Source organism: Pholis gunnellus (assembly GCF_910591455.1).
Source record: "Pholis gunnellus genome assembly, chromosome: 21".
In the NCBI taxonomy this organism is placed as follows: Eukaryota; Metazoa; Chordata; class Actinopteri; order Perciformes; family Pholidae; genus Pholis; species Pholis gunnellus.
The window spans coordinates 4,213,882-4,241,686 of NC_136548.1; the positions used below are offsets into that span (position 1 = coordinate 4,213,882).

General features: G+C 43.3%; 3 protein-coding genes and 1 pseudogene across 4 annotated transcripts; 2 read left to right on the plus strand and 2 right to left on the minus strand.

Moving 5' to 3' along the window:
* Window positions 1-413: 413 nt before the first annotated feature.
* Window positions 414-6,793, minus strand: daglb (diacylglycerol lipase, beta). Its single transcript, XM_079182137.1, has 15 exons — window positions 6,038-6,793; window positions 5,758-5,909; window positions 5,176-5,350; window positions 4,812-5,079; window positions 4,453-4,575; window positions 4,233-4,360; window positions 3,963-4,089; window positions 3,770-3,853; window positions 3,258-3,335; window positions 3,062-3,142; window positions 2,696-2,823; window positions 2,415-2,483; window positions 1,962-2,034; window positions 1,630-1,883; window positions 414-1,345 (listed from the first exon to the last, which is right to left on the minus strand). Exons 1-15 carry the CDS (start codon window positions 6,130-6,132, stop codon window positions 1,150-1,152), a joined length of 2,031 nt encoding a protein of 676 aa, XP_079038263.1. The 5' UTR covers window positions 6,133-6,793; the 3' UTR covers window positions 414-1,149.
* Window positions 6,794-7,111: 318 nt separating this feature from the next.
* Window positions 7,112-10,703, plus strand: LOC306712760 (uncharacterized protein). Its single transcript, XM_079182171.1, has 8 exons — window positions 7,112-7,355; window positions 8,077-8,153; window positions 8,445-8,717; window positions 8,872-8,971; window positions 9,099-9,331; window positions 9,696-9,913; window positions 10,030-10,189; window positions 10,474-10,703. The coding sequence occupies exons 3-8, from the start codon at window positions 8,450-8,452 to the stop codon at window positions 10,614-10,616; spliced, it is 1,122 nt and encodes a 373-aa protein (XP_079038297.1). The 5' UTR covers window positions 7,112-7,355; window positions 8,077-8,153; window positions 8,445-8,449; the 3' UTR covers window positions 10,617-10,703.
* Window positions 10,704-11,545: 842 nt separating this feature from the next.
* Window positions 11,546-13,072, plus strand: mrpl58 (mitochondrial ribosomal protein L58; the record flags this gene model as incomplete). The annotated part of the gene is made up of 6 exons (XM_079182292.1): window positions 11,546-11,707; window positions 11,916-11,940; window positions 12,031-12,090; window positions 12,192-12,274; window positions 12,476-12,645; window positions 12,724-13,072. 6 exons carry the CDS (start codon window positions 11,546-11,548, stop codon window positions 12,806-12,808), a joined length of 585 nt encoding a protein of 194 aa, XP_079038418.1. The 3' UTR covers window positions 12,809-13,072.
* A 5,332-nt stretch (window positions 13,073-18,404) lies between these two features.
* Window positions 18,405-27,556, minus strand: LOC306712701 (cerebellar degeneration-related protein 2-like; annotated as a pseudogene). The gene is made up of 6 exons (XR_013767720.1): window positions 27,289-27,556; window positions 20,963-21,075; window positions 20,189-20,337; window positions 19,931-20,095; window positions 19,621-19,828; window positions 18,405-19,352 (listed from the first exon to the last, which is right to left on the minus strand). The product of XR_013767720.1 is annotated as a cerebellar degeneration-related protein 2-like (transcript).
* Between the last annotated feature and the right edge of the window lie 249 nt (window positions 27,557-27,805).

Consider the following 27,805-nt stretch of genomic DNA (forward strand, 5'->3'; position numbering starts at 1 on the left):
TCAAAGCGATAAGTAGACATGTGTTGTTGGGCCAACTTTGCTAATGTACAGACCATCCGCACTGGGATGTGAATGGTCCGAGTTTAGAATTGGGGGTGAACGAGGATCCCTTGAAGAAGTCATGCGCTGGTGACGGGACGTTGCGGTTACGTCACATGCTAAACAGGGCCGATGAAGGATCGAGAGGAAAAACTGGAGCTAATCCTCAGTGATCTATTCATTGGATACATTTCATAATTATTACAACCCCTTCCATTGGCTCGTATGGCTTCAAGCAAGAGATGAATCCCATTTTTAAACCTTGTAAAGTGTTCCTTAAAAATAAGTTTACTTGGTTCAACAGGTGGCTGTTGCTGAAGAAACTGCTAGTATTCCTCCAATTAGAATAAAAAAAATCAAAGCATGTGCTTCACAAGAGCTTTTATTTGCATCAAGGCGTCCATTGCAATTTATTGAGAATGTGGAATAGTTATGCAGGCATAATTTGATTCAAACTTAAATATCATACATTCCCTGAAACAATAAGTGATATCCATGGCAAGTAAACAGAATCCCACACAATGTACAATCTTTCTTACCCTTTACACCTCTTTTTTTTTGCAGTACACCATGCACTATTCAAACTGCATCGTACTGAAATGCAGAACATTAACTGTAAACACACTGCCATCTTCTGTAAAAGCAATTCTGTTGACTTATTTTTCTGTAATGCATAGGCACTGTTCACCCTGATGTTTCAAGACGATAAACACAAGACAGACTAACCACAGCTACAGCACGATGAAGACGCAATGCTTCAGTCCACATTGACCCTGGATCACCCTGGATCCGACTGCTCCTCAGTCGTCCCCCACAGATGAGGAAGACCGCCTCCGACACTTTGAGTGACTAGCCTCTAACCAGGCGGACGGCACTCACACAAACATAAAAATGTAGAACACTGATTGATTACAGTAAAACTGCAGCACTGTCAAATATATTATGCACATTGCACATTCAAAGATCATGGCATAAAGTTGCTCATGGAGTAACTCAAGAGAGTTGAAGTAAAACAAATGGTTTGAATTAAACGATTAAAAGTGCAATTTAAGAAAAGTTCTTGCGCCCCAAAATGTTAACTGATCGTGGAGTCGGCCCCTGCGACGCCTTTCAGACGGCATTGTGCTGGTTGCCGTTTAAAGATGACGGGCAGAGGGAGAAGGGCCTGTCGCTGCTCAGACTCTTGAGTGCGTGCAGCACAGCGTCGGGCAAGTGATCTGCGAGCATCCTGGGACTGATCAAAATACTCCTGAACGCCATTTCAGTCGACCACTCGGCACGGTAGCGCACCTGGGAAAAACAGGATCTGGGGAAAAAAAAAAAAGGAGATAAAGACGGATTATTGGTGGCAAATCCAACTCGCAGTTCCTGTTTTCAAAAGAGTCTACGGCCTCTTTCCACCCAACATTGACACACATCTGGTGGTCTGGTAGAACAATATGTTTGTATAGGTGTGGTGGCATTATCCTTGTGAAACAATTACAGAAGAAGTGGTTGAAATGGAAGTGCGAGTGCTGGAAAACAATTGGCTTTACGAGGACACCTGCATTACCGAGAGTCACACAAACGCTTCTACATCTGTAGACAAACCTCCGCGACGGCCCGTCCTCTGTGATGTGCAGAATGCGTCCGGGCAGGAAGAGCGGTAAGTGGGCGGCCGTACGGGCGGGCGAGTCATCCGACGCCAGGCTCTGATAGGATGATGAGTGGCGAATCATCAGCGACTCCTCCCCCAGCAGCGGCTGGCTCAGCTCCTCCTCCCTCCTGTTGTCCATCTCGGTGGGGAAGTCCTCCGGGTCTCCTCCGAAGAGCTCGTACCAACACCCCTGCAGCAGGATGCGGTACTGAAACACAGACGGGGGGAACATCTTTAGAGACTCGCACAGCCGCCGGGCCACGTCTTTGCTTCGATTGGTGCTTACCTTGGGCTTATTGCAGTTTGAAACTATTTTAAGAATCTTTCGCTTCAGATCCTCCATATTGGGAATGCTCAATCTGGAGAAAAAGATGCACAGATGAATACTGCAAAGGCAAAACACAACAAAGAAACTGAGCAAAAGGAGCGAGTGAGTTGCTCTCATTTTCTCCTTCTCTGTGGCTGTAATAACAGGGCAGAGCCAAATATAGCGTCTCCCTCATGCAGTAGTCTATAATAGTCATATTGGCCTTTCAAAGAGACGAGAGTCTGCAGTGCCGCTCACACAAAAACATATATTTAACCGTCAGCGATCTGCAGTAAATAACGTCACAATAAACCAAACTGCTGCAAGGATCAACACACAATATGTATAGATCATGCATTGTCACTTTGATTAAACAAAGTGTTCAAAAGGCTAAGAAGCATTCAGCATAATAAATAAAGCCATCAGCGTTACCTGGGAACCAGATCCTTTCCCAGCACCACCGACACCACAAAGTCTTTGGAGTAATCAGCCAACGCTTTACTGCAAGACACCATAGTGAGATTAGTCCAATCATCAATCATCACACATTATACTTAAAGTGAACATTTCATATTCCACTTCACTGATAATTTAACAATTTAAAAACACACAGGGTTGATTAGCATGTCATCGTTATACAAGTCTATGAACAAATGAAAAGAGGTCCATCCACAGCACAGCTGTGTTCCTTTATTTGCTGCACTGTTCCTTACCTCAGGAGGCCCCCTGGTGGAGAGAATGAGTAGCACTGCAGGGTGGGGAAGGAATTGCGCAAGAGGATGGCCAGCAGTGAGGCCGTGCCGGCACCCAGACTGTGACCAGTGATGACCAGTTTATACTCCTGAAAAACACAGAAACACGTTGCACACTTAGAGGATTATTCATGATCCATTTCTGATGCAAAAGCTGAAGTTATTTCTTGAAAATAAACGGTGAACAGACACAGGATGTACATAATGGAAGAGTGCTGTGTAGGAAGCTTTTGAGGACGACATGCCGTGTTGTGTGTGTGTGTGTGTGTGTGTGTGTGTGTGTGTACCGTGTGAAATGTAGTTTTTAACCCCGGTTACACTTCTTACCGGTGCGATGGAGAAAGCCTGGTTCAGGATGCCGTCGTTGACCAGCTTCTTGTAGATGTAACTCGCCGCCTGGCACATGCCCTGCAGGGGGGACAAAAAGCAGCGTGAATCTCTACTGAGACACACACGCTACACAGGAAAAGGCTTCTCCGCTTAAAGACGGGTGAAGGGGCGCCGGGTTTAGATGTGCATTCACCTTGTGAGCGTAGCAAGCTCCGGACACGCCTTCTATGGGCAGGTTCTCACATTCAGCAGACAGGTCTGTCAGGACATCCTGCAGGACAGATGCAGAGTGTCAGTAACAATAAACTTATTCTGGTTATTGAATGAAAAGCTCGGATCAGAATCGACGTTGGGACAAAAGCTTTCAGACTTGTGGACGAATACGAGCAGAAAAGATGCTAATGTTCACCACAATAAACCTCTCTACGTTGATGCGTGTTGACTCTCATACACACACGTCACTCCCTTACAACACTTCTTTTTCTATTTGAGCTCTATTCTAATTTAGAGGATTCGCTACATGTCATCAGTCTCCTTTTAGTCCATCAGTTACCCAAGCCCTCTGTACAAAAAGGGAAGTGATCCTGAACAGTAGGAGGAACTGGGAGAATGCAAGTCTATTTTCGTGGTCACCAAGAAAGGAGCAAATAAGAACATCAACCATCTTTGACAGGAATTACAAATATAATATACAAGCAAACTCACCCTCAGTGACAGCGTTCCTCTCACAGCCACCAGAACAGCCTCCCTCTTATGATCCAGAGCCACGTAGAACGGGATCTCATAGATCTGCGACAAAGACGAGAGTCTGTCGGACGGGTGCTGACCTCTAAAAACAATCGAAACTTTGAACACAGAGGAGTTTACCCGACAGGGGCAACTAGGAGGAAAGTGCTACCTGGTTGTGGAAGCTGACGTGGATGAAGTCTCTGTACTGCAACCCGGTGCTGTGCAGGATGGATGAGAAGTGACAGCCGAGGTGGTCGCCTCCCACGATGTCGTACTCGGCTGCGCGACTTCTACAGCTGACGCACACAAGCACACGTTTTGGATCAAAATGTGATCAAGTTTTCTTCTCAGACTCTAAAATGGACTTAAAAGAAAATGTACAGATTCTGTGGCCCCAAGTTATTAATTTGTGCACACAATAGAAAAGAGTACATCTTACCAGTCTCCACTGAGTTTGCAGGGCCCAGAAAGGGGGTTGGAGTAAATGTACAAGGGCCAGCCGTAGGCTGCCGCGGCAAACCGCATGCAGTGAGCCGCTTTCTCCAACTCCGCCTCCAAATCTTCTCCCTTTAGAACGGTAGGAGACGAACAAGTGAGAACATTCTCGGCTGCTTTTAGGGTCTGCTGTACCTACATGACCCACAGAGTTCTGTACTCACGATGGGAGAGGAAGGGCTGTGATCGACCACGGCGTCCGGGTCCCTACTCTGCTCCATCTTATCCTGCTCCTGGTGCAGCAGGGCCAAACCAGCTGCTATGTCACTGGGGACCAGGTCCGTGTCCTGCATCACAAACACCAGACCGGAATCAGAGTCTCACAATTGGTTTTGCAAGCAGTATCACACACCACCACTAGACAGTTATTGTATATTTCACACTTTGCTCTAGTCTTTCTTGATGTATTCTACTATGCCAACTGACTTAATGCGTTCTGCACAAACTCACTGACTAGTAGATGTACACTGCAGGACAGACGAGAGACAGAGAGACAGAGACAGAGAGAGAAGGTGTCCCTTACGGAGAAGAACCCGCTGACGAGCTGCGATATGCTGGAGAAGGCTGCTCGGTGGCTTTCGTCCTGCGGAAGACAGCAGCACAGCAGCCGCAGCCGGCTCTCCCACACCTTGACGGCGAGGGAGCGAGCCGTGGAGAGGAACTGGGTGCTTTCGTTGCTCTGCAGGTCTCTCACTCCCAGCGGCTCCATGGCGGCGGGCGGAGGACGGGGGTTGCCCAGCGGGTCGAACACGAACACCACGCCCAACCCAGTGAACAGCAGGATGATCCAGCTGTTGTAAAACAGAGGGAAAAAAAGACGCTGAATCAAAACGCGTCTCCGACAAAATTACAAAACTATGAACTCGGGAATCCCCCAAACGACCTACCTGGCAACCACTGCTGTGATGACGGCGCCCACCGTGGCAGGATCGCAGCCTTTGCTGTCATCGGACACCCAGACGGCTCCCAGACAGGCCCATACCAGCTCGGGGATGTACAGGAGAGCTCGCAGGTACACCAGTGCAGGGATGGAGCGCCGTGGGCCGGGGTTTGTAATGGTACCTGGCAAACAATTGGCAAACGGAAATGTACCTGTGCTTTGCATCTGTTAAAAGATGATGCTCGACGGGCTGCAACACAGAGGAAGATTGCGATGTTGCAACGGGTGACGGGGTAAACTGATGGTTAGAATTGGTTATATCAATGTTTCATCAGAGTGCACTTAAGCAAGAGGCAGGTTGGTTTCTCCTTCCTTCCTTCCTTCCTTTGTACAGTTGTGCTTACGATAAGTATGCCTTTCGCAAGTGTATAGCTGTTTTAGGTATGAAGGATGGCATTTGTGCAAAGTTGTGTGAGTGCATTGTGATCCTGCGGAGTCCACCCCTACAATAAGGTTGTTCGGTCACATTTTACGCTGACTGAATTTTAGAAAGGCAGGAGAGCCCATGAACAAACCACAGCCGCTTTACCTTGGGCACTGACGTACACAATCGCACACAGTGACAGGATGATGAGCGCCAGCACAACCAGCAGTCCGACCAGATAGCTGTGAAGGACTCCTCTCCCATTACAATCGAAATGGCCCTTGTGATAAGTGAACAGGGCCATGGTGCCAATCCACCTGAGGAGGGGAAAGAAGTGGCAGAGAAGGACAAGAGCAGAGTCAATGAATGACATCATTATGCCGGACTACCCGGACGTCAGTTGGCAAAACAAACCCTCAGACATTCACACGGGCAACCAACGTACCAGATTAAACGGACGAACAGTTCAAAGAAGCCGGGGAAAACCAGGTCGTCACTGGCGATCCCCCACCGCCGACCAAACAACACGATTCCAGGCATCTCGCGGGTAAAGGAGCCCAAATATCCCACTGACGGTGATGTACCTCTTCACCACTGTGAAGTGGATAGGGGTTGCTGGGACAATGACCACTTCAAGTAACGCATGACATCACCGGAAAAGCAGAAGCTAACCTTTTACACCGACTGGCAACGAACTTTGTCCATCGTTGTCACATCCTAATGTCAATTTCCTGCGTTGCTTAATTAGCCCAAAATAGCTGAGTCTAACGGCGTAAGATAGCTACACGCTAACGTGTACGTTAAAATGCAAGTGTCGGCTAACGCTACCCAATTCAACATTAGTTAACGCCCACGCTATGATCTTTATGTAATTTACAGGGTTGCGGGTTGCAACCTATCAACGCATAGCTTTAATAACATTAGGTAATGTCGCTAATGCGGCTAACGTCAGCTAGCAGAATCTAGCTAGCTGTGCCATTGCGTGACTAGATTAGCCACCTAGCTAAAAATACTTTAGAGCTATTCCGAGAATATGATCGCTAATCCCGCATGACAAACACTGCCTTTCTTTGGATAGTAATATATCAACATAACGATTTGAAGCGTGTGTTACAAATTAATCTCAGAGGTTTAGGTGACATAAAACGTAGCTAGGTGTAGAAAGCTGGTTTGTTTTGAAAAGAAAAACAAGCAGGGTTCGTCCGCTAATGGTACCCTTTTGCAACATAGACCACCGAACAATGGTTCCGGGTGTTTCTCCCCTTTTCTAAAGCACCCAAGAACAAAGCCCCCTCGTGGCAAATGTTGATGAGTTTTATACACGACTTTTGTGTACTATACTGTGATAAAGAAGAAGTATAAAGCTGAGAAATAATTAACAAAATTCCACTAAAATATTGCTCATACTTCTATCGAGTGCTTGCACTTGAGACACAGATAGCAGTCGCCCTCAGGTCGGCAGATCCGCCGTACTGTCTCAACTCAGTTCGGCCATTGCGCACAGGATACGGTCCGCACACGGATCGCGCACCATCAAACAGCGGACTTGCTGCGGACAACAGGCGGATCCGCACATCGAACGCGCCTTTTTTCCCTCCGTTTCAAATACCGCAGGCAGCAGGCAGCCTACTATTAGGACCCACGCAACAGGGGGCAATAAAACAGGGCGGGACGGTCACCTGGGCCTTTCCTCCTGAACGCAGACAAACCTGAGAGAGCAGCTGATCAACCTCGAGGCCAGCCTTTGTTTGGTGACTGATTTGGTAGGCTCTCTTTCTTTCCTTTTTAAAATATGTTTAGACGCATGCTTTTAAGTGTGACATTGTAGAAACATGATGTATTGTTATGTCATAGCATTCAATCAAAGGTGTGTGAGATAATGGTTAAACATGTGTTATCTGCTAGAGGGGGCGGTGGTCTAGAATGGTAGACAATTACGTTTACATTGCATGTTCTATCACATGTTTGTGTAAAAGTTTCTTTTTGTATAATGTTTTTTTTTAGTTTTAAACAGACTATAGAGGAGCCAACCACTGTTTTTCTCATGCTTTTTAGATTTAGTGTTTTTGGTCAAACAAATTAATTGACTAGTCTGTTTTATGTTGTGGGGCTTTATGCTGTGCTGCAGGGGACCACGTGGTAGAGTTGGCTTCTTGCATGTATATCTCATTGTGTTGTTTGAGTCACCGTAGCATGCTGTGCGTAGGTACATTTGATTAGTTTGTGTGCGGTGGTTTAGTCATAATCTGGCTACATATTCTATGACAAATTCCTCTATTTACGCCTAACTCTACACTGACCTCCCCGATGGTGCAGTTTAGCTCCATGTTTGTTTCTTTTCCTGTTCGGTTGTTTTGAGTTATTCATTGATTTTATAGACACGTCTTTTGAGACATGCATTGTCAATAAAATCTATATTTTCTGTACAGCAGTCTCTAGTTCCAGTTTGTTTAACGATTTACATCTTGGCAATTTCATCCTCAGAGCTTTAACCTCGCTGCACTGTGAGAAGGAGGTAACGTGTACCGGACGTGACGTCATCCTACAGACGGACAGTTTAGGTAAGAAACTTTAAACAGTAGTTTGAGGGAAATGTTTTCACAGCAACTTAAAGAGACATGAAGATTGAATTATAGCCAGTTCAACTTCACGCTAGTAGTTTTAATGATATGATTCTGTTTAGAGCTATAATGGCAAGATTTGTTTTAATCCATTAAAATACAATCTTAGTGTTTTTATGAAGAGAACTTGACATGCTATATAAGTACCAATAAATAAATAAAAAGAGCAAATGGATATTTTATATTTGCTTTTTTATATTTTTTGTTTTGTTTCTGGAATATTTCTTTTAGATAAAATGAATAGAAAGACGGGGCCTGTCTCCAGCTCCACCTTAAGACGGAGGGCCCGTCAAGATGAGGAAAGGGGACTTTCACAAATTAGGGATGACTGCACACATCTGACTGCCTTTCAACGGACACCAGAGAGGGAACACCAAGATGTCTGTGGCGATACAACTTGTCGAGACGCTGCGACTGGAGTAGTCTTTCGTGAGGACGGGGGCATGGAAGTTAAACCTGGACCTGACTGGAAGATGTACGATGTCAGGGTGGTTAAATCATGTGGTATGCTAATTCTCTTAATATTCTTATTCTAATAACAATTGGCAGTTTTAAACGGTTATCAAAAATCATTTACCTTGTTATATCGGGGAAAACATTGTTCTGTTTATAATTCTGTACATTGTTTTTCATGCTGTTGATTTGACTTCATTTTTAGGTAACTGCTTGGAGACACGACGGGGGTTGAATAAATCTTGCAACACATCTGATCTGCAGTCAGAAGAGGAAATTCGTATAAAGAGAGAGCCAAGGCCGATGTGAGTAAATACATATACACTTCATTATTTTCTCCATGAACGTCTTTTACTTAAAAAAAAAAAAAAAGCGTCTGTCATTCAGTGTTATGGTATGACAAATGAGTATTATTTTTCTAACCCACTTCAGTCATTACTTCGGGGACTCTGATGACGGTGAGAAGAGAAATCCTCCAAAAAAGAAAGCCAGAGGTCCAACCACTAACGGCACAGTTGCCCCTCGTCCACCTCGTCCACGCTCTCCGTCACCTCCACAGTTGGACAGTAGAAGACCAGCAGGAGAGCAAATGCCTTCTGCCAGCCAGGTGTACAGACCTACGTGGCGAGGGGGACCGTGTGGATCAGACACCATTGTCTGCTCTGGTGAGCAATAACTGAAACGGCTATGAGATTCAAAGTGAACCTTTTTTTTAAAATCATTTCACTTTTTAAAACGTTAACAATTGTATATTACATGCAACACACACTCTGCCACATTGAATCCAAGCGAATATGATTATTAGGTTTGCATTACTGGAATGGTATTATTGAATATTTTAAAGTGAGTCAGTTTGAGCTAGAACGTAAGAAGAGATATTTTGTGGTTCTTTGCAATTTTCTTCGCATCACCTTTCATTGCTGCATTCAGTTTAAAAAAAAAAAAATTTCCACATTTTGTGTGAAACCTGTCTTAATCAGTTGTTAAAACCTAAAAATTCTAATGTTCTTTTTTTTTTTTTTTTAACAGCTGCTGAAGCTCATATTATGAGCTTACTGGAGAACATGAAACACCAGCAAGACCTATTGATTACCAGAGTAAACTATCTCACCAACAACCTACACACAACTGGCCAAGAAGTGGAAGTGACTGAGCCGGAACCGTTCCCATTCAACTCACTGAAGGAGGTGGAGCTTTTTGAGGACCGCCTTAAAGATCCCCCCAACTCTCAGCTGAAGAAGAGTGTGGTGAGTTTTATTAAGCATCTCAATCAATCTGGATTTGAACTATTCTATAGTACATGTAATTAACACTGGATAATACCCTGTTTGATGAAAATGTATTTTTTTTTTATCCATTTTAGATTTCCTCCCTGGCGACCATCGGCGGACATGACACCAAACAGGTTACACGGAACATCCTTGCCCGCATGTTCAGTGATGACGTTGGGAGGAGAATCAACTGGAAAGGGGTAAATGGGAAAAAGTCCTTCAGCCAGATGGAGTCGAAGACTTTGCTCCTGCGTAAGTAATATTTAATGAAAACAATTTGAAGTCACCCAGAGGTCTTACGTGGTGTTCAAACTTACAAATTAGCATGTTTCCCAGATCTTCTCCTTAACGGTGCTAAATTCAGTATTTGAATAGCAACTTAGTTCTCTGCTCGGGTAGATATTACTCGACTATATCTTTACATGGATAATAGTTATATGATATGTTAGCTCTTTAAGTCAGACAGCCACTAGCGTTTAGACTGCATGTCTGCTATATGTTGCACTGAGGGCTCATGAGATTTTGTGTGATTACAGATGCCGTCAGAAAGAATCATGTCTCATGTGATGCCACAGATGATGAGATTCTGAAACACGCAATTAGGTGGTTCAACCTAGCAGCAGACAGGGGAACCTCCAGGAGGCGTGCCACTGTCCGCATCCCCACTGAACAGGCCTAAACAGGTGTCGTACATGTGATGTTGTACATGTCATACATGTGATGTTGTAAAATCCTTGTAAATGGATTTCTTTAATAAAAAACTCTTTTTGATGCTATTTGTGGTTGCATTTCTTTTTTCCATTAATACCCATTCAATATATATATATATGCTGTAATGCCCTGTCTTTTTTTACGCTTATTCTTTTGCCTTTTATTAGATAGTTGGGATTAGAACCCAGGGAGCTGCTGAAAGGGCTGTTTTTCTTAATAGAGTATTTTACTGTTACTGGCAGAGTCCACTGTTGGCTATAAATGCAGCGTATCTGTAGATTCTTGAAGTCTTGAATAAATTCAACATTTTATTATTAATAGAGTATTCACCCTTTTATAGAGCAATCTAGATATTGGTCAGCTTGATTTGAGATATTTCTGTAGTTAGTTTTTGAGTAAAGGATCCGCTTCATGAACGAGGCCAATTGAGCCCCTCGCTGTAACCAGTGAAAGAATATTAATAATCTTTCACTGGTTAGTGTTTGCACAATAGCAAGCTAGCTATTCGGATATTGTTCTTCTGTCATAATTGGCGGTCTAGTCTGCTGAACAAATGTCTTCATGGTACTGCTCATAACATTAAATCTCCATTATAAATGTCGTTAGTTCAGTGTCATGTTTATCTTTATATTTCTAACTGTTGTAAATGCCCATTTAAGGTTCCATGGTGTAATGGTTAGCACTCTGGACTCTGAATCCAGCGATCCGAGTTCAAATCTCGGTGGAACCTGTCTTTATGCTGTTTTTGTACCCCCCCCCCACAAACGTAAAGGCGTTTGTGTCCAGACAGCATGCAGGTTGATCGCACCTCCAGAACCCACACGAAAATCGGAAGCGTTGCTTAGCTTAGAGCAGTTAGCTACATTACCCAACTAGTCATAGCGACATCATTCCAACATGGCGGCCCACATAGCGCGACGTTGTTATTTACTATGTCGTCGTGCTGGAGAACATGTGATTCCACGGCATGAAAATCTAAGGAATGTCGTAATAAGAGACATTAATAACATTTTGCAGCAGAATGTTGGTTACGGGACACGAGGGACAGACTCCACGCAGGTTAGTCAAATGTCCAGGACGGAGGAGCAACGGTGTGTTGAGAATGATAGCAGGGTGTGCTGACTTTAGACAGGAGCAGTACTCAGCCAACAAATGAAAATGCATAAAATAATGCAAAAGTACTGTGTCGTAGTCTGATGTCTTTGAGAGTACAATGGACCTAATGTCAAGGATGCTCAGCATGTGTTTTATTTCCTACTTTTTCCAGGAAGCCCACGTGCACATTCCAGTGGGTAAATATATAAATGTATTATCAAGCATAAAAATGAAGTATTATCATTCTATTCTTCAACAATAATATATATATATATTTTTATTCTTAGACCGCCTGACGGTATCTTACAGCCGAAGCAGTGGTCCCGGTGGCCAGAATGTCAATAAAGGTTCTCAAAGTTGAACTTCTTTGTTATAAACATATTTGCCACAGTTGAATCTGTTCCTGTTACAGTAAGTTCCTTTTGTGTAATGACATCTCTATCTGCAGTCAGCACAAAAGCAGAGATTCGGTTCCACGTGCAGTCAGCCGACTGGATCCCAGAAGATGTTCGACAGAATATCTTTGAAAAGGTCTGTGAACTACAATACTGAGGAAAAAACAAATAGAAGTTATGCCCCTATACTTGATCTTTTGTTTCCTCCAAAGGGATCATTGCATGTGCAACAGTAAAGCGGTACAGTTAGTGAGTGACCTCCCAATTAGCTTATTTTTGCTGTGAATCTGTAACCGTTTAAAACCAACTGTGCACATTTTTCTGCTTCCTGGCGCAGAACAAAAACCGCATCAACAAGGCCGGGGAGCTGCTGGTGACCTCCGAGCTGAGCAGGAGTCAGCACAGAAACCTTTCTGATTGTATCCAGAAGATTTCTGCCATCCTGGCCGAGGCCAGCGAGAAGCCTCGTGAACCGACAGCAGAGGACGTGGCCCTAAGGGCAGCCAGGTACTTTACCCATATCCACCTTGATTTATAAACTGTGTAACTCTGTGTGTCTCTGATGTGAAATGTGTTTTCATGCAGGTTAGAGAAGGGGAACAAGGAGCGACTCAAACAGAAGAAGATGAATTCAGCTACCAAGAAGAGCAGACGGGTGGATTTTGACTGATTGACTGTTATGTTTGTCAATACGTATAATTTATATGTCCAGCGTTAATTACTTTGTCTTTTAATTTCCTGTACAGTAAAAGTAAGTAGAAATATTTTTCTTAATAAATACCAGAAACATAAAAAACGGTAATAATTGTTTTCAATGAACTACTGCTACTGTGTTGACTGATGTTAACTGCATTCTGTGACACATCAGATTCTGTTCACTGTAAAGGAAGGTCAGCTGTATTGCTGCTGTAAACATGTCTATCATATATGGAGGACAGAATATGACTTAAGTATAAATAAATAAATGCATTAATACATGTGTAAATAAATACAGGATTAAATAGATGTATAAATAAAAGAATAAATAAATGCTGAAATAAATACAGAAATGCTTAAATAAATAAATACAAGTTTATACATTAATAAATAAATCTATTTCTCCATTTCTGTATTCCTTCATTTATTTATTACTGGTCGTATGTTAATGAGGTAGGCGGTCCGAACCTCATTCTTAAGCAGCATTGGTCAAGTAGGGGAGCAAGACAAGCGATTCCTAGCAAATCATCCCTATAGACTACGTCAAATAACTAGCTAGCAGCAGTAATGGCTTCCACAGTCTGCAGCTGGACTGCTGTGTGAGGCTACTGTGAGACTGACCGCCTGTGACAGTAACTGCAGGATGATATGCGCTTTCACGTCAGAGTCTCCAAAACACCAGAAAAGTCTTCAATAACACCAGAAAAAGTCGCTAGATTTGTCGCTAGTCGCTTTTGACCAAAAAAGTCGCCCGATCTAGAGAGAAAATCGTCAATTTGGCAACACTGGGCTCGCCAACTTCAATGTTACCGTGCCAGGCAGAAGTAGCAGACCAGAAGCGATCACACTCCTGTGACCAATCCTGCTTTAGACAGAGGTTAGGACCTCCCACCTCATTAGCATACAGGCACATACATTTATTTTTTTGTTATATTTAGTTATTGTGGATTTTGTACTTTTCACTTAATTTATATTCTTTACTGTTTATTTACTTATTTATATTACTTGCTGCTCTTGGTTTTTTTTTACCATGTATCTTGTTTGCACAGTCCACTTTGCTGCTGTGATCCTGTAAATTTCCCCACTGCAGGACTAAAAAGGGATTATCTTATTTTATCTTATCTTATCTTATCTTATACATGAATAAATGTAGGTGAACAGAAATGTAGAAATAAATATATGATATATATTTCTTTATGTCCTGTTTGACTATCAACTTTCATTTATTTATCTATACATTCATTTATTTATTTCCATATTTATTTCAGCATTTATTTATTTCAGTATTTATTTCAGCATTTAATTATTCTTTTATTTATTTATTTCTGTATTCAAACATTTATTTATACATTTATTAATGCATTCATTAATTTTGTTGATTTATACTTACGTCATATTCTGTCCTGCATAATCATCTCTATTGCCTGCTTTATTTTAATAGCTGTTAACTAAATATTGTGATCTTATATATTTAGATATTAGGGGGTGGAGATAGCTGTGATAGCACAAACTTAAACAAGTATATAGGACGGAAAATTAATTAAATATAAATAAAATCATAAAATCATAAATAAATACAGGAATAAATAAATAAATCTAAACATACAGAAATAAAGAATGAATATATGCTTAAAGAAATATATGCTGAAATAAATATGTAAATAAATGAATTAATGCATTAACATACATATAAATGTGTAAGTAAACAGGATGTAATGTAGAAACCGCAATAGGGAGTCTCATTCAGAAAAGTGGTTCAGAGAGTAAAAGCTAGCAGAGGATGGTTTCGATCCATCGACCTCTGGGTTATGGGCCCAGCACGCTTCCGCTGCGCCACTCTGCTCCGATGACAGTGTTGCAACACAGATGGAAAATCAAACCTTACATGCTCTATACAGATCAGCTGGTGTTTTCTTAACAACTACATTTGCTGGCTGGGTTAGCTACCTTGACTATAACATTGGCTAACAAGAGTTGTTAACGCTATCTTAATGCATGGCATTGATGGCAATAGTGTTAGTAACAACAGTTGTTATCTTAATGCACGTTATGAATGACTGAATGATCAGAACGCTAGTCTAGTATACAATGTACGAGCCTCAAAACGTTTAGGTTGAACTTATTGGTTTGACTTTAACGTTAGCCACCAGAAACAACCATAGGATACGATCGCATAAAAAAACTTTTGCCCTGAGAGTAAAAGACGACCACGAAGGGACTCGAACCCTCAATCTTCTGATCCGAAGTCAGACGCCTTATCCATTAGGCCACGCGGTCGGATTTACAGCTAAGACCTGGTGTCTTGTAGAAATTCTTACAATGGGAATGAGTTGGTTATGTTTTTACCTCTGTATACTTTAGAGATCGGAATCTGATTTCAGTACCGATAGACATATTAAGAAATCCATACATATAAACAGGGATAATTAAAAATTGATAAACGCTGAAATAAATGCATAAATTAATAAAAGTTTGTATTAAACAAGACATAGATATATGTAGTAGAATTATTTCTAAATTTTGTTTATTAACTCAAACCATATTATTTTTTTTGTGCTTTCAGAGATAGTATTCAAACAGGTAATGCTCTTATTTAATAATAAAGTCAACAAACGTGGACGACCTGTACTGTATATGTGTGAGACTCATCCAATTGTTGGGGCTGTAATAAATAGTTTGACATATAAATCAAGAGACAAGCCCTCATAAAGCCTGAACATATACAGTAAGTTGGCTCGTCTGAAGCCTAAAGTGGCTCAAGAACTTTAGGCAAGAAGGTTTATTTAGTGTCACAGCACCTTTCAAACACAGCAGTATACAGCACATACAACAACACAGGATTCACTTAATGCTTTATTAACAGGGTAAAGTAGGTCTTAGTTCAGTAATGACCAGAGGAGGCTAAACTTTAATGCCAGTATCTTAAATAATAATGCACACAATATGAACTGGATAATAGAAGTAAAGCCAATTAAATAGGTTTATTCTGACAATCTGTTAGTGACATTCACATATAGGCACTGAAAAAGTAAAAAAAAAGAAAGGAAATATATTAATAAACATTCAAATGCAAATAAATACACAGGTGCAATGTCATATTAGCTATCCTAAACATACAAAAGATGAGGCGTCAAACATGTTCAAGTGCAATCGGTAGGACGTTACAGTAAAGACACCTCAGGAGCCTTTCACAGGCTCTGGTTTGGCCTTGTTTTGTCTACGCTAACACACACTACTCCCTCCGTACACTTGAATCACTCTAAAAGACATGAGCGTTGACCTCAAATGCACTCCATACCAATAATCAATAACCCTTTGTTTCATCAGGAGGGGGGGGGGCTTTCGAGCTTGGCTATGTTCAACTTTGCTGAAGACTCAGATATGAAATGAGCAAGCTGTAATAACATTCAATACAACAAAAGGTTTACACATGGGATACCCAGAGAAAAAGGCATATGAACCGTATATTGTGAGAAAAGGTGCAATACGTTTGCATGTTAGTTTAATAGTTTGGTGTCGGACAGAGTCCTGGTTTGAAGCCTTGTACCGGTTGCAGTTCTGCTATACAGTCTGTCTGTCTAGCTATAACCAAAGGGAAAATATTCTTATAGAAATATCTAAAAAAAGCTCCAAAGAATTATAATATCAGTTTCCACCTCTGGACCAGTTTCTCTGAAAAAGGGTCCACATCTTTTTCCATCCCAATGACAACCAATGTCTGTTTGTTATTTTTTCATTGCCTGTTCTGTTAGAACGCCGCCCCCCCCCACCAAATAACAAAAATGCCTTTATTGCATAAGGTGCACGACCTTAAGGATTTTTATATTCTGTATGGCGAGTGTCCGTAATGCCCAGGAAATAGTGAAAATAACAATCTGCAGAGATTGTCTTTTGCAAGACAGCAGCGTTTTAGCATTTAGTGGATCATCAGTCTTACACATTCTAAACTATATTCTATACTGTGGAATAGAGTAATAACTCACTATTATTAATAAACAATGCTTCTTGCATCTCATAGAGCTAGGATACTGTTGGGCTCAGTTGAAGAAGATCTTCAGCACTCAGAGCGAGAGCGGAAGTGACTTTAACACACAGATGGGGAAGGTATGTATTTTAGAAATGTGAGCACTTTGAATGCCAGCACAAGTGGTAAAAGTAGTCCTCACTAGTAGGCCGGTCACGATGACTTATCGTACGACATATGGACATGACCTAAATGTTTGTTTGAGTCATCGTATCGTACGATATACAGACATGCCGTGGAGCATTTTTACTCATCGAGTTATTGTACGATATATGGACAAGACCTTAGAAAATAATATTTTTGGTGACCTCGATGTTGATCGTTGAAGTGTGTACATGCGTGTTTATTGACATAATAATGTTGCACATTTTTTGTTAACAGCGAGAGTCCATTTTATTCAATTGTTTTGGTCTTGTGGTTTTATTTGATTATTATTTTTAAAGGTCATTGCTGTTTGAAAGGGTATACATGCATTATTATGCTATTATATTACACCACTGGAATAGAGCGGTCTTAAAATGACGGTAATATATCGTGACAGGCCTAAACACGAGTTCAACATAGTTGAACGTTTTGAGAAATATGTTATCTGCGTTCTTAATATCGACACCACTCTAGTGAGTTTGCTCGATATGAAGCCTCTGGTAGCAGTCAGTTAGCTTGCTGAGCTACAGACAGAAAACAGGGGTCGACAGCTAGCCTGGCTATGTTCAAAGCTAACAAGATCAGACTCTAAAGCTTCCTTATTAACACATTATATCTTGTTAAGTTCAAGTAACAGCTTTTGGGTTCTGCTCCTGACCAGGAAATAGTCTGGCCCATACCCAAGCAAAACCACAAAATGGCTAGCTGTCTCTGCCCCCCCCCCCCCCCCCCCCCCCGTTTCCAGTCTTTATGCTAAGCTAGGATAACCGGCTGCTGGCTGTAGTTTTTTAAATTCACCGGCATCAAGGTTTTGAACAAACTGACAGGAAGAAAGCTAGTCCTCCAAAATCTCTAGATAAACGGGCGAGGCACACAACGAACCGGTGGTGAGGTCACACACAGAGACCGGTGCTAGACAGCGATGTCGTCCACACTAACGGCTTCTTTCAATTTAAAAGCACTGTCCACTTGTATAGCGACAAGCGACACAAGAGGAGATTCATTGGCTCCTCGAGTTGAAATATCCTTGAGACAGACAGCAATGTGGCCTGAGAGGATCCATCTTTGTCTTTCTAACTGTAACTATGCAAATGTTAGTAGAGTCCATTATAATCAAAGTAAAAAGATACAGATTCAAGTTAATATAATACTTAGATTTCATCAGAGAGAGTTACTTTGTGAAGCTTTGACATTTAGTGCACTTGTGAGGCATACTGCTATTACTGTGTTATTATGGTAGATGGCGACAGCAGTCAGGCACTGACGCCAGTATATTGAGTGGGAACGCTGAGTAAGAGAGTATGAGGGGTGAACTCAATCTAGTGCTTCACTAAATGTCATTCAAGTTTCATATAAGCAGGACTGAATTCTGCAAAGCTTTTTCGAATTGATCACATGCAAATCAGATTCTGGTGTAAGGTTGGATGACGATGCGTGCGCCAACTGAACTGAGCTGTACTTGAACGTCGCGGTTTTGGAGCTAGCACCCTCTGTGAGACTGTTTACACCCAGCCCCTGTTCACAAACTCCAGCTCTTAACACTGAGATAGCGCGTTATCGTCCTCTACGGAGCCAACCAGTGGACCATTTACTGTTTACTAGACTTGCCAGACTTGCCAGATTTGGTGGCCTTGGCAGCTTTGGTAGCTTTGATGTCCATCTTGGTCTTCTGGATACGAGAGAAGATCTCTTTAAAAAGCGCTTTGTACTCTGGAGTGCTCTGTCCCAGCCTCTTGTCCACCGCCTCCACCTGCTTGCTGATGCTCTCGATGGCCTCGGGGGTGGAGGGCGACTGGGTGGGGGTAGGCGGAGGCGCCGGGGTGGGGCCCATGGCGCAGTCTTTCATGGACGGGTCTCGGGAGACGGGCCTGGAGGTCTGGACGCCGGCGTGACACTGGCTCTCCTCGTGGCGGCGACACTTCCCCAGCAACTCCTCGTACTTCTCCAGCAAGGCGTGGTACTGCTCGTCCACCTCCCGGAGGATGGACATCCCCCTCTTCCTCACGCTGTTGGCGTGGAGGGCGTAGCTGCCCCTCCGGCGGCCGGAGGCGTCGCGGGCCACAATGGCATTGAGCGCCGTGTCACTGCAGCTCTTCCTCACTGGGCTAGACTCGGGGAGAGCCTCCCCTCCGACGCCGCGGCCGCCTTCGGCATCCTCCCTCACGCCCCCTCCCGTCTCCTCGACCTCCAGGAAAGTGTCGGTCTCCGGGGTGCTGTTGAGGACCGTCTGGGTGAGGGCCACGCCGTCGTCCTCGCTGCTCAGCAGGTAAGTCCGAGCGCGGCGCAGCTGCTGCAGCTCCTGTAGCTCCACCTCCAGCTCCCGTACACGCGCCTGGCAGCTCTCAGCATCCTGAAAGCAAAGACGGTGGCTTAATATAATTATCTGATAAAAAAATAAATCTGTATATTCTTCACGGGTGTATTATACATTAGGGGTGACACCAAAAATTAAGTAATTGATGACTCTTCCCCAGTTGATTATTTACATGAAGACAATTTTCGGGAAATGTTCGGTTTAATTATGCAAATGAGGTCTAATGTTAACACCGTAATGAGTATTTTGGATGTTTTCTCTCCACTAGTCTGAAAATAGCCCACAAATCTCAAAATGTGCCCACCTGCACCCGTGTCTGCAGGCGGGAGAATTCTCCGAGGAGGAGGTTGCACTCCCTCTCCACCCCCTCCCTACGACCCCTCTCGGTCCGGGCGGCCGCTCGCAGGGCCGACACCGCCTCCCTCAGGTGCTGGTTCTCCTCTTCGAACGGTGGACGCTTCACATCCACGGTGAAGCTCTCGGCCCTGCCCACCACAAACTCGTCCTCATACCTGACAAAAAAACCAGACAGATCACAGGCAGTGTTTTTTTCATTGTTGTGAAGATGACTTGCCACCTGCTCTTCTTTTTTTTCCCTTTCTTTTTTTTAGTACCTGGGTGCGGTGCAAAGCTCCCTCAGGCAAGGGAAGGAGTGGATGGTCTTGCGTCGTTCCCTCTTCTCCCTCCTGACTCGGAGCTGCTCCATGGAGCGAAGCTGCTCCACCTGCCCCGAGAGAGAATCCACCTGGTTCTGCAAATTATCGATGGTCCCTGTTAACCTGGTCCAGGAGGAAGAGAAGGTGTTAACAAAGAGTACGAGCGGGAGGAGGGTGAAGGAGCGGAGGGCAAGAAAAACCTGCAGTCCCACTCACGTCTCTATCTTTTGTTGTGAGCCCCGGCTGTCCATCACCAGTGTGTGGTTGGTGCGCTCCAGCTCTCTGGCGGTCCCGTCCAGCTGCTCGTACACTTTGGCGTGCTGCTCGTTCATGTCCCGAAGAACCTCCAGCTGCTTGGACAGGTACTACGGGACAGACAAGTTGACGAGCGCTTGTTAGTATGAACACCTGTACACATTTCCCTCATATCCACACACAGGAAGGACAACCTAAGAAGTCCAGGTCTCCGTTAACTGCTGTTTCAAAAGAAACTTTAAACTTTAAAGTTGTAATTTGTCTTAATATAACCAAATCATTTGCACCTCCACACAAAACTACATTCAAATTAAAAAAAATATGATGATAGATATGAAATACGGTAACTCACTGTCTTCGAAGGAACATTCCTAAATGTCTTTTCTATTTACGGTAGAGTCCATCTGCATACTTTGCCGGATTGTTAAAAGACCCCTTCAACTATTGTCACCAGTAGCCAATAAATAAGGCTATGAATAACGTGAACGCTAGCACTAGCTAAGTCAACGTCAGTTTGTATATAACTGAAAGGGTTAGTTTGGATTTTTTTAAGTGGGACTGTATTAATACTCCTGTATCCTGCGAAGTAAAATTACTGGTTTTGTCAATGGAGTCTTGTGGCTTTGAAAACTAAAATAATAATAAAGGACCCACCCTTTATCTATGAATTCACTTCATGGCTCAGGTTAATGCGTGAGAGAAATAAAACTCCTGACAGCGCTCCATCGTTCGTACCTCGATCTCTTGCACTTGCTCTTCATTAGTGATGTACATCTGCTGCAGGGAATCCTCCAGCTCTTTGTTCCTCTCCAGCAGAGTCTTTCCCAGCTCCGCCGCTAAGTGGAGGTCTAGAAATCAGAATGAGATCGAGAAAGGGATGAACAAATAGGTGACGAGTGCAGACACAGAGACCAGGATTTAGCGAGACGGATACAAAGAGCGAAAGTTGAGGATTAGGGAAAAGAAGGCTGAGGCAGAGGCTGGAGAGGAGGGATGGATGAAGACAATACGATCATTTATAAGTGTGTGGAAGGAAATGGTGACAGAGAGAAAAAAAAAATAGTAGGGGAAGGACTGAGAGGAAGAACGGGGAACCTAATCTCACAGAAGAAGACAGCCTGCAGCCGCACAATTTAGATCAGCCGCTGATTAATGGAGCGCGTTGTTCTATTTTAGGTGGAGGTCATAGCGGGGCCTGGAAAAGAATGATTAAAAGGGTCCATCACAGGGTCTCAGTCTGCACTGGACCGGTTCAAATATACGGAGAGCAGAGCGGCATGTCTCCCTGCGGGTCCTCTGCTCTCCACTGACTGAATATGAAGAGATCAGTGCCAAGATTATTTGAAGAGACACCTCTGAGATTAGGACAGAAATAGAGACTGTCCAATTTGTATTTAAAGTAATGAATAATAGTGCGTTGTTGATCTCAGGCTAAAAAAAAACAGCCATTGTTTTTACCTTATTGCGCCCCACTCTACCGTTCGTATTTGTGTTACACCACGAGTCCCTGCCATCGTTCTTCATTCGGACTGTGCTCTGACTCAGCGCTACTGATGGCCGACATCGCTGGGGTCTGAGTCAGCGAGATGTGTTCTGCGACCTCTCAGAGAGAAAGCAGAGGACTGAACTGAGCAGCCAATGAATGCTGAATATTGATGACTAGGGAGGGAAGCCGAGCCCTGGCCTACCTGTATGTTACTGCTACATTCACCAGCTGATGTTCAGATGGAGTAAATAAAGACACTGAGGACTCAACCAGCAGCTCACTAAGATTTAGTGAGTCAAAGAATTGGGATTTTCAGATTGGAATCACCGAACCGCTACCAAGCAAGTTTCTAACATTTTGAAATGTTGGTTAGGCAAAACAAGCATTGATGATATGCAAGTATTGTGTTTGAAGTCTGTTTCTGGCAACAACAAACAAACAGTCAATGCAGGTTTGCTACTAGCTTTTTCAGCAGAGCCCGACCAAGGGGCAACCCCCGGGTCTGAACATTTTGTGGACATGTGGAAGTGCCTTAAACCTGTATTCTTTCTAATAACCAGTAGGGGGCGACTCCTCTGGATGCAAAAAGAAAATCTATGAGAAAATGACCCTACTTCTTACTTGATTTATTACCTCAGTAGACATTTAACTAACATGTTTATGGTCACATTCGCTAGCGTCAGGTCTTCTTGAATATCGCCGTATGTTCATTTTGTGAATTATGGTCCCATCTTGCTAACCAAGCTAGCAAGCTAGCTAGCTTGCATTAGCGTTTAAGTAGAGAGGAATTGCAGTACAGAAATGCCAACGGTTTTATGGTCATTTAGAAATATTTATGTAAATAAATGTATTGACTAAATTATTGACTGATATATTGTATTATCCCTCAAATCTCAACACTGTCTATTTTTCATGTCTTCAAACCACTCTCTTCTACCTGGCAGGCCTGTCCTCGCCTCCTTCAATTAGACTAATGAGTAGCAAGCTAGCATGCTGTTGCCAACAGCTCCATATGGACTAATTAACACACTCCCCTCTGTGCTGATACCCGAATGAATTCCTGCGGGGCCCTAGCGTCAGCAGCTCTGGTCTGGATTTATCATAGTATTATTTATTTTGTACCTAACTTCTCATAGATTGTATCTTCTTTATGCACCTCATCTGTTTTTATCTCTATCATTAGATACACTACATGCACCAGGGAATACTTACGCGTCTGACACTATAACAGAAGAAACAAAAGGGACGTCAGGTGTCGAAAAACAAGTTCCTCCTCTGATTCACAGAGCTTTCAACCTCATCTCAGTCTTCTTCACCAGAAAGAGTTCACTCAGTTGCCACAGAGATGCCTCTGTTGTCATCCCGTGACCCGAGTATCTAACTTTAACAGTAACAATTATGATGACCTTTCAAAATATGGATGTCAGGTCCTCGTACATGATAGAGGAAGATACTGCATACAAAAAAAGCTGGTGAGTGAACCTTGAACTTTAACTGTTTCTGAGATGAAGATAGAACTTCTGAGGCACATTTTCATTCAAATGTCCATGTCAGTAATGCATCGACTACAGCTAGTTAAAGCTGTTATAATATCTGCTATGTTAGTCATGGATCCACTCGTAGTGACAGAGAGTTACCACCTCACTCACAGTTCCTCTCGGCTCTACAGAGGGTTGTAGCATCTTTTAGCTCGTCGTTTTGGTTTTAACTTACGTCAACTTAAGAGGGTAGTAATATGTCAGTGTTGTGTTTATCGCTTGTTACGCTGCCCCCAAGTGGTGAAAACATCAATTAATGCAAGTTTTTTTACTTAAGTGTCTGGGATTGCATTTATTTTTTTTGGCAGTAGAAAATCCTTAGACACACAGGAACAGGAAGTGATTTGTTTTGCAATAAGATGGGGAAGAATTGTGTAGTTAGCATAAGCGGTGCTAGCAACAATGGCTAACAGATACAGATGTTTTTTTCTTTTCTCTTTGTTGTGACTGTGACCAAAAATACCAAGGCAAATTCCTCGTATGTAAAAACCTACATAGAGCTGTTTCATGACATAAATGACACTTGTGTATTCTGAAAATAAGTCAACAGACCATGCAGTAACGTCATGGTCGGTATAATGTCAGTCAGGCCAGCATTCCTCTCATAAATACTAATAAAAGAGTTATTTAAGCAGAAGCGGCCACGGCTGAGGACCAGTTCTGACAAATCTAAAAGCAAAAGTCCACCAAGAAAACCAGAAGACCTGAACACTGCGTTACTGTCCACATCCAGCTGGCACAGAGGGAGCTCAGTGACAAGAGTGTAGCAGGAGAAGAGAGCCGATCGATACCACTCACTGCGCTAGCAAACGACTTATGGAGCCAGACTGCTGTCTGTTTGCTCCACACAGACACGAGGCTGGGCCCAGACGAGCTCCGGCCTAATTGCATCACGTATGACAAATATATTTCCTGCATGCTACAGAGAGCCAGTTCCAAGTACCACATGGGAGTGCGTTTGTGTGTTCACAGAAAATCGGTTGCACTCTTCGCGCAGTGAGCGCAAGGCCAGATTTAAAATTCTTTAAATGTTCTCAATGCAACCAGCTACTGAAAGCTCGTGGACACTGTGTGCACATGTGGACATATCCGTTGGTGTGCTGTGTGACGGTGATCTCTTCCACAGGCAGTGTTGTTCTGGTAGGTGCGTATCTCCCATGAGATTTATTGGAATGTGGAAAACAAGACTTCTCCTCCTCCTACTCTTGACCTGTGTTGCAGACCCGACTTCTGAAAAAAGGTTCCAGAAACATCCAGTGGCCAGAAATGAATTATTTAGTGTGATGGCGGACTGCTTCTCTGTCCTTAAACTGCACTAATGTATTATTTGCCAAAGCAGCAGAATTCTTGCAACATTTTTATGATCAACACCGGGACCGTTGCTCTTTAATGCTCCGTCCTTGGGTGGCGTAAACAACACGCCGTAACAAGAGCATTTAAATAGTCTCTCATCAGAGACTCCAGTCTCAGCTGGTAAGGGCCACGTATTTCCCTCTTGGACTTGGGCCAGTAGAGGCTCAGGCTAACACACAATGGGCCCAAGCAAAAATGACATGTCTGCACACTTCCTGTTCCTTGAAATGTGAGCTACATCGTTACTTCTCTTACATTCCACAGTGTGTGGGGGAAAACGACTCTGCTTTCCAAGTCTGACATCTGCTAAATCTCCACACAAACGAAGTGCTTCATTCTCAGATGACTTAAAAGGAAGAGTTGAAGATATGTACGTATGAAGAGGTAAAGCTTTGATAGGTGGGCTCTGGAGGTGCTGCTATGGCAGAGTGTGTTACCTTTGGACAGTCGGGCTAATTGACAATTATTATTGTCACTACTGATTAAGTGGTTTTTTTATGCTTTTTTCTTGCTGAATAAAGCATTTAACCGTCGGTTGAATCAAGTAATCGATCAGTCGACAAAGTCGTACGAGTGTTAGTCGACTAAGAATTCTCTTCGGTCGAGGACGGCCCTAAAATTTCTGAAACGATGAGTCGCCGGTAATTTTTCTGTTGATGGACTTATCAGTTCCTCGACTAGTTGTTTCTGCTGCACAGTATCTGAAATAAAATGTTGCTGCTCTACTCATTCTTCCACGCTTCCTCCATAAACCTCGAGCCTTTTTCTCTCACAGCACTGAGGTCAGACTGCTCAGCCTGCTAGCGACTCTGGCATGACAACAACTACAGTACTGTAACACAATGACAGTCTCTCTCTCTCTCTCTCTCTCTCTGAAGGATTGGTGGCATCCTGAAATGTCGCACAACAACAAAACATGAGCTCTGCTCCGAGAGTTTTTTTTTTACACCAGCCATTTTGACCTTTATGAAAGTTTCTCCCGTCTGCTGCCGTCTCTCTTTTACTCGCTCCTCCTCCTGTGTCGTCTAACAAATACAATGTCATGATTGCAGGTACTTATATGCCTGTGTGTGTGCACATGGGATTATGAGCAGGTAAAAATCACCGCATCAGCACCCTTTCATCCCCGGGAATGCACCGTTATAATTACTCGCCACGAGCACGAGCGATGGAGAGACAAAGGGAGACAGGAAATGGAATGAGTGGTGCAGAGGACAGCGAGGAGTCTTTGTCTGTGATCAGACTTTACAACAAAAAACATTTCAAGGAGCCATATCAGCATGAGAGGGATCACAATCTTTTTTTTCTTGGTAATATATATAATTTGATGGTAAATTGGCAGAGGCATGTGTTAACAGATGTTCAGTGCAATATACAAAGTGTGACCCCATCCAAAATGTACTTTCCAGTGTGTGACCGACTGTTATTAGTTCCCCTTAAGTGGAACATAAAGATTCCTCGTCTATATGGAAATTGGCTGATATCAAGTCCATCTGGAATAACATAAATGAGATTAAATGTTTAATTGTTCAATACTGAAATAAAGTTGGAAACCTTCAAAGAGTTGTTGCATGGTCAGCTGATTGGTCCTCAGACTGTCTTAATATATTTAAATATTAGGAGCATGAATGACATAGATGTGTGTCGACCATAGATTCAGTCGTAGAGCTGTTACCGCATACAGCAGGTGGCCTTATAATGGAAAGATCGAGCTGGGTCATTAGCTGGCTCTGAATTAGGTTAATTAGACAAAGACTGAACAGCGAACCCTCGCTGGGTTCTTTTTTTCCTTTTTTTGTCTTGACATTATAGTAAATTTAACATCAAAACAATCACTTTGGGGTCTAGAAAACTGTGATGAGCATTACACCTAAACAGTAACCAATCCATGGACAGGACAATCGACAATGAAAACAATAGTTAGTTGCAGTTCTAACCTTATCAAACTATATGGAAGATGCAGATTACAGCTGTCTCTTTGCTCATTGGTTCAGAACAGATTCTGAGTTTGTTCCTTGCCTTGAGAAAAAACAAATCCTTATCTTACACCTTAATATTACTGATCATCTTGTGCATTCAGGCTTTACGTCAGCCTAAAATTATGAAATAATGAAGACAGACAGTCGAAGCCTTCGTAATAATTAGATTGTGTATTATGGAATTGTGATACCAATATATTGGGGGAAATGTCCACCAGAGCCCAAGGCGAAAACCCAAACATATTCAATGCACAGTCACACAAAACAGATAAAGGCAGCAAAAAAAAAAAAATCCTCACATTTGAGAAGCTGGAAGCAGAAAAAATTATCAGCTTGCTAAACAAATAATTGATGATAAAAATCATGCTTTAGGGAATATAATGAATGAAGTAATGTTTAAACCCCCATTAGCTAGAGCCCTGATAACATTGGCATTGACACACTGTCTGATGCTGACAGCCATAGCAGGCCCTGTTTGGCATGCTGTCAATGCATTGTTGTCAAAGAAGCACGGCTCGCTCCTCAGAAACTACTTCAATGTTTCTCCGGTTGCGTTGAAATGGAAGAAGGACTTGTAAAAGACGTCCCTGCAGTCTCTGTGCATCACAGACTGCCTTTGTTAGGCTATCTAGCTAACCGGCCGGTCGGCAGCAGCTGACAGAGAAGATGCTGCGGTGCAGGCAGGGAGGATGGTGTCTATCTTACCCTGCTCCAGGTCCTGTTGGTCGTACCACGGCTCTTCCTCTTCGGTCACGAATTCCTCCATTCCCCCTGAGTTTAGCATGGGTGACCCCCCTTCTCCTCCAGAAACAAGCCGCTCCGGCTGCTCCAGGTTTGCTCCTTCAAGCTCGTAGCTGCGCACGAGCGTCTTCGTTCAGCCGGGGAGTGCTGTGTTGTGGCTCTGCGTGTTTCCTCTCTCCCTCCGTCTGCTCCTCTGTGTTTCCTCGGTCACTCCCACCTCTCTCCCTCTCATCCCCCCCACCGGCCCATCCCGGTCCTCACACCCCGTCGTCGTTGCTCCTGCTGCTGCTGCAGAGGATCCTACAGACGTGGCAGCGATGTTGCAACGGGACTTCCTCTCTCCCCGTTATCAGCAGCACACTCGCGATGCCTTCACGTGCTGCTCGCGAGCTGCAAATGTGTTGCTTTGTTTCTATTCACTAGCTTTCTGTCAAGCGCGCCCTCTAGATTACTCCATGTAAAGACGGCATGACACCATTCA

Bases quoted from the DNA above. Each gene is read 5' to 3' on its own strand.
- daglb (XM_079182137.1), bottom strand. From the start codon at position 6,132: ATGCCTGGAATCGTGTTGTTTGGTCGGCGGTGGGGGATCGCCAGTGAC. The intron at 4,090-4,232 runs GTAAGATGTACT...TGTGTGCGTCAG, and splicing joins TGCAAACTCAGTGGAGACTG to CTGTAGAAGTCGCGCAGCCG. The intron at 3,143-3,257 runs GTGAATGCACAT...TCCCCCCTGCAG, and splicing joins GAGCTTGCTACGCTCACAAG to GGCATGTGCCAGGCGGCGAG.
- LOC306712760 (XM_079182171.1), top strand. From the start codon at position 8,450: ATGAATAGAAAGACGGGGCCTGTCTCCAGCTCCACCTTAAGACGGAGG. The intron at 8,972-9,098 runs GTGAGTAAATAC...AACCCACTTCAG, and splicing joins AAGAGAGAGCCAAGGCCGAT to TCATTACTTCGGGGACTCTG. The intron at 9,914-10,029 runs GTGAGTTTTATT...TATCCATTTTAG, and splicing joins CTCAGCTGAAGAAGAGTGTG to ATTTCCTCCCTGGCGACCAT.